Genomic DNA, 11,811 nt, shown 5'->3' with positions numbered 1-11,811 from the left:
CAAAACGAGCTGTTATGTACAGCTAAAAATAGCTGGACGTGAATGAGACCAGAAGCTAAACACACAAAATTTACAAACGACCGCGCCCGCTCTTACGAGGAAAAAAAGGTGGATAAAAAATTGATTCATAAAGAGAAAAGTAAATACATTTGCTAACTGTAAGTGATGTTTACAGAAACCATAGGATACAAAAACATAAATCTATTATGCAGCTATTATTAGGTAAAGTTCTATGTACATAAAAGTAATCTGGATTATTAATTTCTATTTTAGTACTGACTAAGCAATACTGTAGCGTTTGCTAGCTATTAGAAAACTAATATTCTTAAATTCACTACCAGTCAAAAGGATTTTTAATGTTTTTTAAATAGTCTCTTCTGCTCACCAAGCCTGCATTTATTCGATCCAAAATACAGCAAAGACAGTAATATTGTGAAATATTTGTACTTTTTAAATAGCTGCTTTCTATTTTAATATATTTAAAAAAATAATTTATTCCTGTGATCAAAGCTAAAATTTCAGCATCATTACTACAGTCTTCAGTGTCACGTGATCCTTCAGAAATCATTTTAATATGCTGATTTGCTGTTCAAAAACATTTTTATTATCAATATTTAAAACGGTTGAGTACATTTTTTCAGGATTCGTTGATGAATAGAAAGATCCAAAGATCAGCATTTATCTGAAATGAAAAGATTTTGTAACATTATACACTATACCGTTCAAAACTTGGAGTCTACATAATTTTTATGTTTATTTTTAGATATTATAGAAACTAATACTTTTATTAGAAGGATGGTTTAAATTAATCAAGAGTGATAATAAAGACATTTATAATGTTACAAAATATTTTTATTTCAGATAAATGCTGTTCTTCTGAACTTTCTATTCATCAAAGAAAGCTGAAAAATTCTACTCATCTGTTTTCAACATACTACTACTACTAATAATAATAATAAATGTTTTTGAGCAGCAAATCAGAATATTACAATGATTTCTGAAGGATCATGTGACTGGAGTAATGATGCTAAAAATTCAGCTTTGAAATCAGGAATAAATTACATTTTTAAATATATTCAAATAGAAAGCAGTTATTTTGAATAGTAAAAATATTTCAACATTTTACCGTTTTGCTTTTAGATTGGTAGTGTATGTTGATATCTTAGTGAAGTGACATCCTCTTCCTCATTTGTTTTTTATTTATATATTTGTTTCATCTTTAGAACCTAAAATGTTATCTAACAGTTACGGTTTGTATAATTTGTAACATGTTTATTGTATATTATTGGACATTTATCATGGTGCTGTTTATATTATGTGCATGTGTTTAACCTGTAAAACTTTGGTTATTCCATCACATTCGTTTAAAAACAGTAATCACTGTGTTTGTTGTCATATCCTGCGTTCTGCATCATTGTCTGTCTGAGTTGATTTGAACCTGCGTGATGGCGTCACGCGACGTCGCGCTCTCCCATAATGCAGCGGGCCGGAGGTTTTGATCCAGTGGAGTTCATGAGATTGGTGAGAGCGCTCGACGCAATGAGGCGGAGAGACACGACAACCGTCGAACCTTCATCTCCCAACTGAACACACACATACACCATTTCTCAAGCCAACAATCACATCAGAAACATGTGGTTCCGCCACTTCTCAATCCTCCCGAGAGGTCTGTGAGTTCCTGCAATCCATTAAGCCCTTGAATCCGGAGGATTTTTCCCCCGTCGGCCGATTCGCACCGAGCAGGCAATGACAACGGCCTCCGCAACCCCGCAGCAGATGAGAGACCGGCTGCTGCAGGCCATCGATAGCCAGAGCAATGTGAGTAACCCGCTCACTCTCCTGCCGACCAAAGCTCACTTTCCCCGACACGACACCGTTAGAGCCGCCTTTCGAGCCGCCAAACGGCGTAACGAGCGTCTGAATGTATGTCAGAGCAGATGTGGAGCTCCCATTAGCAGTCCGCTAACTGACGGGAGCCACATTTACCCTATGCTACGTCTACTCTACGCTAACAAAACAACCGGACAGACGCGATATAACCCTGCTTTCAGACATAAGCATGCGTTGAGAGCTATCACAAAAGCAGCCACCTCGATTTAAGCTGCATGTTGCGATCAGACACAGATGACATGTTGTGGGAAGCCTGTTGTCCGCTAGCTGTTTCATGCCAAGCTATCTGCTATTAAGCTTTGGAGCAGATTTAAAGAATTCTCTGCTCGTTTGTCGCTTTTTGGATGTTTAACAGCATCTCAAATGCCGCTAGTGAAGACTATCTGTTGTTTCCCGCTTGTACACGGCATATCTTGGCTAATATGAGCTCGGTATATGTGGTTAGCTGACACAGTGGCATTAGCAAAGCGCTAGCTGATGAATGCATGCTGAGAGCAGTGAGTTAGCTTGATTCTGTATCACCAAGAGAGATTAAACCTCTGTTGATGCCGTCAAACAGTCGTGGATTTGAGGTTTTGGCTGTCCTGGGTGTTTCTGAATATGTGTGAACTAACCTAAGCACACAGCTGGTTGCTGTTCCGGCTACGTTGCTGTGCTAACTGGGGACGCAGACCTAACTAGAGCTAACCTGCTGGCTGACTGGAAAATGTGACAGCCACATTGAATGTTTTACTAGGCTAACAACACGCCATGAAAATGAGCAGCATGAGGGGAATAATCAGTGCTGAGGGGTTAGGAAATAAACAATCCGTGTAATTCCCGTCGCAGTAATTATTCCCAACTTTGAAGGTTTGAGTTAGTCTGTCTTTACCGGAGATTTTACGGTAAGTAAACACTGGACGGGTTTGGTTCTGAGTGCATTTCATACACACTTTGACTACTTATGTATTCTTCTGGGTGTTGTTTGGCTATCCATACATCGTTTATTGCATTGTTAACTAGTCTCTTGGGGTTAAATTGGTAGGTTAAGATCAGGAGGGTCAGAATGCTGCCTTGGAGTAAATAGAGGGTAAACCTGTTGTCTATTGATTGAAGTATTCAGTTTCTGCTTCCACAGATTTAAAAGTTGTTCAGACTTTTTCACACTCACTATGAATGAGAGGTGAGCTGTCTGACACCATATTGTAACTGATAAACTACAGTTTATCACTTTTGTTTTAATGTCAGAGTGTGTGAAAACATAATTTGTGCTTGTGTGCCAAGTGTCAGTGTGTTTTGGTTTGATTTCTTTATGTTAGACACTAAGCAACGTTGTGATATTCTATATAGCTAGAGGCTGGAGTACACTACACGTCTTTACAAAATTAGCACAGATTTTAAAACCTTAGGTGTCGTCATACTTGCTGACTTTGAAAATGGTTACATAATAAAATGGGCGTCATACACTAAGGCTGCATTTAAACTGCAGTTCTTAATGCCCAATTTCAATTTGTTGACTATATCCAATATTTTTTTATGACTACCTTGCGTCGTCTTGGCGAAACAACCAAGGGTTAGATGTTCTGACATGTTGGCAGGCTTGCAAAACAAAACCAACCCAATTGCTGTTCAAAACTAGCCCAGTCACTTCTTTCTGAGGTTTTCCCCTCAGGCAGGGATCCCCCTCTGACAAAGTACAACCTGTGGTAACAGTGTAAAAGTACCCTAACTGTGCAGGTTAACCACAGACTTTGGCAGTACTGTGTATTGACCTGAAAAAGCGTCCACCTGAGTTGACGTCGTTCGCGAGCCTTTGCTTTTTCTATGATGGATGACTTGCGGGAATGTCCGATCTGTCCACTTACATGGCAGATTCACGTATCTGATTCATATCAGATTAATTTCCACATATGAATGAGACCTGGAGCCAATCTGAGAATATCGGAATTCATGTGCTTTTTTCCTGCTTACAAATTCCTGGTTCATATCTGGTCTGTGCCACACGAGAGGGAAGATTGGATTTTGGTCACTTGAACCATATAACGTAAATGCAGCCTAAACGCTTGAGAGTCGTTCCAAAACTCATCCAAAAACGTACCTCGTTACTAGGATATGCATGACAAATGAAAACATTTGATATCCTTTGACTGGGTGGAATCATGGTAAAAAAAAAAATCAAAGTCTGCACTTGTCATAAACTGTGTGAAATCTGGCAAAATCTGGACACTGACTGATTTTCAGCAACTAGCATTGACTCCTCTAGACAGCAAATTGTAGAAAAATATGAGCAGTGTATTCCAGCCTTACTTTGAACACTTCCTGTCTTTAGAATATTATTCCAACATTCTTCTCTACCCACTATCTTGGACAACATTTGATAGTATGTGTCATATCAGGCTTGTATGTTAAACTGTCTGTCTTCCTGAACAGATCTGTAACATGGTTGCAGTTCTTGATGTTATCACCAATTTGGAGAAGTACCCTATCACCAAAGAAGCACTTGAGGTTGGTAATGATGTACACTGATCTTCAGTAATAAAATATCAATCTGCTTAAGACATGACATACCAAATACTCTTTCCAGGTCCAAGGCACAACTATGTTTTAAGCATGAATACTATCCTTTTAAGCTAAGCTTTTAAAAACTCATTGTTTCCAGACTCGCAATTCCCCAGACAACAATATTTAAATAATTCAGAAAAGATAAATCATTATCTGGCTAACTCAGATTTTGATTCGGAGATAAAGTTAAAATAATACAGAGCACCATGAGTATACAGTTTACCTCAGTTAAGTCAAAAGTTTACATACACCTTGCAAAATCTGCAAAATGTTATTTTATCAACTGTTTCACATAAAAGATGTTTACATATAGTCCACAAGGAGAATAATAGTTGAATTTAAAAAATTGACCCTGTTCAAATGTTTACATACACTTGATTCTTAAAACTTTGTTACCTGAATGATCCACAGCTGTGTTTTTTTTGTTTAGTGATGGTTGTTCTTGAGTCCCTTGTTTGTCCTGAACAGTTAAACAGAATGAAGATGTGTACATTTTTCTTATTTTGCCTAAATATAATTTTTTTTTTTTTTCACTCATTTTTTTTTTTCTGATCTTCAAATTCAATACGTTTCCATCCCCCAGCTCTAAATGCATTGTTTTTCCTTCTGGATCATCAGTGAGCATTTGAACCTTCTGTAATAGTTGCATGTGAGTCCCTCAGTTGTCCTTAGTGTGAAAAGATGGATCTCAAAATCATACAGTCATTGTTGGAAAGGGTTCAAATACACAAAAATGCTGAAAAACCAAAGAATTTGTGGGACCTAAAGGATTTTTCTGAAGAACAGCAGGCAGTTTAACTGTTAAGGTCAAACAAGGAGCTCATGAACAACTGTCATTAAACCAAAAAACACAGCTGTCGATCATTCAGGTAACAACACAGTGTCGAGAATCAAGTGTATGTAAACTTTTGAACAGGGTCATTTTTATAGACTCATTATTTTCTCTTGTGGACTATATGTAAACATCTTTAATGTGAAATAACTTAAGGTCAGTACTAAATAAAAAAATAAAATAAAAAATGCATTTTGTATGATCCCGCTTAGGTAAAATAATTAACATTTTGCAGATTCTGCAAAGTGTATGTAAACTTTTGACTTCAACTGTATATGAGGACCGTTTGTTTGCTTTTGGGATCTGCACGTTTGGACCTGGAACTGTTGCTTGATGTCAGATTTAACAACCAGACAATATCTTGTTTGTCATTACTCTTCATTAATACTGCATTGTATTAGTTCGACAGAAAATGCATTTTGTGAAGACTTGATATGACATTTCCTCTAAAATTTCTGCAGGAAACCCGCTTGGGAAAGCTGATTAATGATGTGAGAAAGAAAACAAAGGATGAGGACCTTGCCAAACGTGCCAAGAAACTCCTGCGGAACTGGCAGAAGCTGATAGAGCCCGGCCAAAGTGACACTCCGGCGAGAGGCGCGCCAAATGTCCCGGGTTCTGCCAATGGCGGTGCTCACCCCTGTCGGACAGACACGCCTCCAGCAGTCCCCCTTCCGAGTAAGGTTGCTCCCGAGCTCAAAACCAGGAATGACATCCATAACACGTACTCCCCAAAGGCGGAAAAATCCAGCAGCCGAAAGCGGCGAGGGGAGCAAAGGGATAGTCCGCACCTGCCGGCCAAAATGACAAAGACGTCCCTTTACGAGCCAATGTATTCCTCTTCCCCACCATCAAATGGAATCAGGGGGAGCCCCGAGCCACTCCCGGATAAAGACGACGATGTACCGTCTGACAGAATCCGCATGGAGCACCTTGAGAACGACAGGCACAACAAAATCCCTGTCAACGCTGTGAAGCCTCATCCGAGCTCTCCGGGGCTTACCAAACTACCTAGCACTTCCTCCTTACTCAAAACGTCAGTGTTACAGCAGCATGCGAGAATGGACGGAGGCGGGCAGCATCAGCCCAAAAGCCCTCGGTACTCCTCGAGTCCGCGCAGCGTAACGCATGAGTCGGTGGCCAAGAGGTCTTCAACATATGCACCAAAAGGGACTCTCTCGAGCCCGGCTCAGAATTCAGCCCAAGTGCCCTCTCCTTTGCCCACGCTGCAGCCTTTAACGTCGCCGGCCCAGGTGTGCATCTCCGACGGTCCGTCGTCTGTGGGGCTGGAAGGCTCGATGCACTTGCACAGGTCGACGGATAGACTCTCCCAGCCCCCACACAGCACTGCAACACCGGAGCCGCTCTCCGGCTCCCCGCTCGTGCCACACAGCTTAGACGCGGAGACCAAGGGAGAACGGGATGGGGCGACCTCCAACTTGGAAGGCAAAAAGCGCAAGAAATACAGACCCAGAGACTACACGGTAAACCTTCAGGGGCAGTCCTCAGAGGACAGGACCAAACCGGTGCGGTTAAAAGAGCGTAGGTTGACATTCGACCCGGTGACCGGACAGATTAAGCCCCTCACTCCGAAAGAATCGAGTCACCACGAGCCTGAGTGCCAAGGCCCGCCGGTTGCAGAGCCTTCGGCGAGGACTGAGATGCCGCAGCAAAAGGCGCCTACGTCGGTTCCCAACCCCTTTCAACAGACAAACTGGAAAGAGCTCTCCAGAAATGAAATCATTCAATCGTACCTTAACCTTCAGAGCAATGTTCTCACATCCTCTGGAGCACAGACCCACGGGGCGCACTTTTTCATGACTGAATATTTGAAGCGCGAGGAGCACGGCGTCAAAGAGTCGCGGATAACGCACGCTTTAGTACCGAGCAGCTCCACGACAGAACTCCCCGGGGTGTCTCGGGACGTAACGAACGAGGACCTTCTCAGAATACACAACGAGCACTGGCCAGGGGTGAACGGTTGTTACGACACCAAGGGAGCCTGGTTTGATTGGACAGAGTGCATATCGTTGGATCCTCACGGCGACGAGAGTAAATTGAACATCCTGCCATACGTTTGCCTAGACTGAGAGAACAGGGCTCGGAAGAGTTGTCAATGTTCCCACTGTGAGTCGAAGGAGACGGAAGCGACTCTCCTTGTCACTCTGTGCTAGGTTCATCTTACAGGTGTAAAGAACGAACCGACGGCGGTTGTTCCACAAGACGGAGCTGAAGTGACGTCCTGTTTGTAATGTGCTGCTACCAACAAGAATTTGCAAACAAGGGTTGTATATAATGGCTCGCAGGGATTAAACTGGGCCAGTTCTTGCACAACATGTGAATAGGAGGGTCTGAGCAAGCATTGAGCAGTACAGATATGTTTAAAAGCAAGTCGAGAACATTTTTTGGCAGTTACAAAAAGCTTTATGTGACAAAGAATAAATTATAAAAGTTTCTTATCATGTATGCATCTATTTATTTGACCATTTTTGTTTTCCATATCTTTTTTTTCGTCCTCCTAGCAAAAGGTTATCCACTAAGATGTGCAGATATGTTCGAGGCTTTTCTGTTCGCATCACACACTTGTCCCTTTATTTGTGATGTACATGAGGCATATATAAATACATTGTTTTCCCACAGTGGCTCTCACGTACGTGTGCTAATTGCTAAGTAGATCCCGACATTCCATTCCGTCATTTGTCGCTTGACATTTCTTTCTCGGTTTATTTAATATGCGTGATTTTCATATGAGAGAAAAGCAATCTATTTTTAGATGTGTTAAATAAAACAATATTTTAAACAAATCTGTTTGCCTAGATAATTGTAAAAAGAAAAATATGGATAAAATATGTCGAAAAAGAGAGAGTATTCATGTGCTAGAAGCAAACGCAGTGGACGCCACAGAGGGTGCTACTTTTCATCTTCATACTGTGAGGACAGGAAAGCAGGAAAATGTTAATATGCTGGAAATATACTTGTTACCATTCCTTTAGATATTGTTTGCCTTACTGAAACCATTCAACAATGACTTTCTTATTTGAAGAGCCTTAGTGAATGTATGGCATTTAGACTTTTGTTTAGGTGGTACAGAAGGAAAGACCTTTTTTTCTCAAATGGACGCATTGTGCTTTAAATGTGTCAATAAATATGCGCGTTATCCTGCTTGTCTGTACATAGTTCTTGCAATCCATGTAAAACCTTTAAGTCTTCAGTTTTTTTTTTTTTTTTTTAGTGTGAATGTAATGAATTTGAGAGGAGACGAAGCAATTGGAATGAACGACCCAATCGTTTGTGTTGCTGTTCACTGGCATCCATAGACCTAGATTTATAGGTTGTGGTCCTATTATTCATTCAGTGTTTTCAGTTTGACATTATTGATCGTGTTTTTTTTCCATTCAATTTTTTAAATGCCTTGCCATTGTTTTGAAGACAAACGTCTTGTGAAGGGGGTGAAACCAATTTGCTGCCGACTTGCAAACACTGTGTGCTCTGCTACCTTCGTCCTACCAATGTGCCTTTGATGTAAAAAGTTTGGAAAGGCTTCCGCTAGCTTCACTTGGTTTCAAAAGTACAGCGTATGTTTTCTTAAAACCATGTCAGATATTCCAGGGATATGCATTGTTTTTGAAGCAAAGGTCATCTAAGAGCTCAACACTTGGTTTAGGGTATTGCAAATATAATTTGCAATTTAAAACTAGAGGAGAGACTTCTTTGATCATTTTTGATCAGTATATTTGTTCAGTGTTTAACATCACTCGTTTGTTCGAAAAAAATAAAATGATCAAAACTCTTTGCATCATGGTACCCTTTTTTCCATTTAAGGTTATTTGTCCCAAACCAACATGATTGACATGAGAGAAAAATCTGTCATGTAATGTTTCTTTTCCTTTTCAGGAAACAATTTGCAGTGCTAAATGAATCAATAGTAAACAACAAAATGTGTTGCTACCTAAGTAATGTGTTATTTAAGTGTAATTGCTGTGGTCGATTTGCTTGCTTGATGTGTCATGGAAACTCCCTTTAACTGAAGCTAACCAACAGTGGTTGCTGCACACACACATACTCAACCTAGTCTTAAAGGGATAGTTCATCCAAAATGAAAATTCTTTTGTTTATTCACCCCCTTACGTCATTCCAGACCTGTACAGTTTACTTTCTTCTGCTGAATCTAGCTAGTTTTGTTTAGCTTACATTAATGCGGTTCAAAACAACACTGGACCCCATTTAGCAGCTTTAGGGGCCCTTCACAAACATGTTTTTGCTGTGAAAAATGGATGTATTTTACATTGTATAAACGAAGAGTTCAGATGCAAAAGCAAATCCATCTGACGTATTTCTTTAAAATTAGCATTTCTTTCTGGCTACTTTGTGCGGGTTTTTATGTAAGTACAGGTACTTCTGATTGGGCCGAGGCTGGAATTTTGCGAGTTTGAGGTAAAAGTATTTGATGGACGTATAATATGTCAAGATCATGACCGAGATGGCTTTTAGCTGGTTTTGCATCTGAACTCTTCAAATGTATAATTGTTTAAAATGGCCCCTTACAAACCAATTTGATACCAAAGACTATAGTTATTCAAATTATTTAAGAATAAGGAATTTTGCAACACAACTTTAACAATAATGTTGATATCATAGCAATCATTTTCAGAACAATCAGAATTCACCAATCTTTTAAGAGCTTGAGCTTTTAAAATGGCACGCGACTAACTCCATCTTGCTAGATGTTATCAAACCTTGGAATAGATACCAATATAATTGTTATAGTGATCTTTCTTTGTGTGAACAGGCCTTTAGTCAACATTTAAAAGAATAGTTCACCCAAAAAATAACGTTTACTCACCCTCGGGCCATTTAAGATTGAGATTAGTTCGTTTTTTCATTAGAGCAGATGAACAGGTTTTAGCTGAACAAAGATGAAAATGAGAAATCGCTTGCTCACCAATGTTCATCCTCTGCAATGAGGCATCACAACAACCCTTGACAATCTTGTGAAGCAAAAATCTGCACGTTTGTAGTAGACAAATCCATAATTTAGATGTTTGTAACTTTTGTTTTTGCTTTCAGCTTAAATGTGTCCTTCGAATATTACTTTCTGCAGTGAAAAGTTGTCTGAATCTGGAGAAAAATATGCAGAGATTAAACACCATTTACAAGGAAAAACAGTTCTAAACAAATATGTCTGTATAGAATGTTATTTTTGCCAAAAGCAATGGTTTAAAGTTAAAAAACCTTAATGGATTTGTTTTTCACTTCACAAGGAGTCATGTTTTATTTTGTGTATTATTGTGATGTTTTTGTCAGCCTGTCAGGACTTTCATTCTGACGGCACCCATACACTGCAGAGTATCATCCACTGCTGAGCAAGTGATGTAATGCTAAAATTCTCCAAATTTGTTCTGATGAAGTTCTTGGATGGCCTGGGGTACTGTGTTGGGGAAAGTTACTTTTAAAAGTAATGCATTACAATATTGCGTTACTCCCTAAAAAAGTAACTAATTCCGTTACTTTTGTGTTATTTTCACATTAATTTTAAAATCTGGGCAGGGCTTACTTGTTTATTTTTAATATAAAAAGTTATATTTTTAACAAATGTAAAAGCCCTTTCACACCAAAAAGTGAAATGAATAAGCCTAAAGGAAAATTAAATTACGTCTGTACAGTAGAACACAGGAGAAGAAGGTTCTACACTCTTCAGCAATAAAAAAAAAAAAAACACAATGAAGCACAAATGTTGCACAAATTTAGCACAAATTGCTGAACTGGGTTATCAAAGGTCAGCAGCAAAGAGATTAGTTAATAAAATGGGATTAAATACATAAAGGATATTTGTGTTTTTAACATTTAGTTACTGTTTTAATTCATTTTGATGATCTGTTTTTTGCGAGTGAGATGAATTAATGCACGTTCACATTAAGTCTAGACCTACAGTAAAATCAAGTTTACACAGAACAGGACAGGAGACAGGAGGAAACAAAATAACTGGTGTTACTTACATGAAAAAAATTATTTTAAATTTAAAAAGTAAATTAAGAAAGTAATGCATTACTAATTACTTAAAAAAAGAAATCTGATTACATAACTCATGTTACTTGTAATGCGTTATCCCCAGTGTTGGGTAAAGGTACTTTTAAAAGTGATGCATTACCAATAGTGCGTTACTCCCTAAAAAAGTAACTAATTACGTTACTTAGCTACTTTTTATTGGAAGTAATGCGTTACTTTTACATCACGTTACTTTTACGTCACTTTCATGTTACTTTTTAAATCTAGGCAGGGCTTACTTGTTTATTTTTAAAATAAAAAGTCGTCATTTTAGCAAATGTAACACTAAAAAGTGAAATGAAAAAGCCTCAGGCTGAAGAAAAAGTAAATTCACATCTGTACAGTAGAACGCAGGAGAAGGCGGCTTCAGCAGTAAAAAAAAAAACCAATGAAGCACAAATGTTAGCTTATTCAAAGTAATTGCTTATTAGTATGGTTGAACTGGATCATCAAAGGTCAGCAGCAAAGACATTAATTCATAAAATAGGATTAAATACATAAAA

At 38.9% G+C, this 11,811-nt stretch overlaps 2 protein-coding genes across 2 annotated transcripts in view; one reads left to right on the top strand and one right to left on the bottom strand.

Annotated features, from left to right (window-relative positions):
* nr2f6a (nuclear receptor subfamily 2, group F, member 6a) overlaps window positions 1-11,811 on the bottom strand; it is a 152,415-nt gene that overhangs the window by 4,972 nt on the left and 135,632 nt on the right. The gene's annotated exons all lie outside the window — the stretch shown is intronic.
* crsp7 (cofactor required for Sp1 transcriptional activation, subunit 7) lies at window positions 1,463-9,055 on the top strand. Its single transcript, XM_051132009.1, has 3 exons — window positions 1,463-1,818; window positions 4,300-4,374; window positions 5,725-9,055. Exons 1-3 carry the CDS (start codon window positions 1,747-1,749, stop codon window positions 7,351-7,353), a joined length of 1,776 nt encoding a protein of 591 aa, XP_050987966.1. The 5' UTR covers window positions 1,463-1,746; the 3' UTR covers window positions 7,354-9,055.

This window comes from Labeo rohita, chromosome 2 (assembly GCF_022985175.1).
Source record: "Labeo rohita strain BAU-BD-2019 chromosome 2, IGBB_LRoh.1.0, whole genome shotgun sequence".
Taxonomy (NCBI): domain Eukaryota; kingdom Metazoa; phylum Chordata; class Actinopteri; order Cypriniformes; family Cyprinidae; genus Labeo; species Labeo rohita.
Note: the sequence above shows the minus strand (reverse complement) of the source record. Positions and strands in the feature narration are given on the sequence as shown.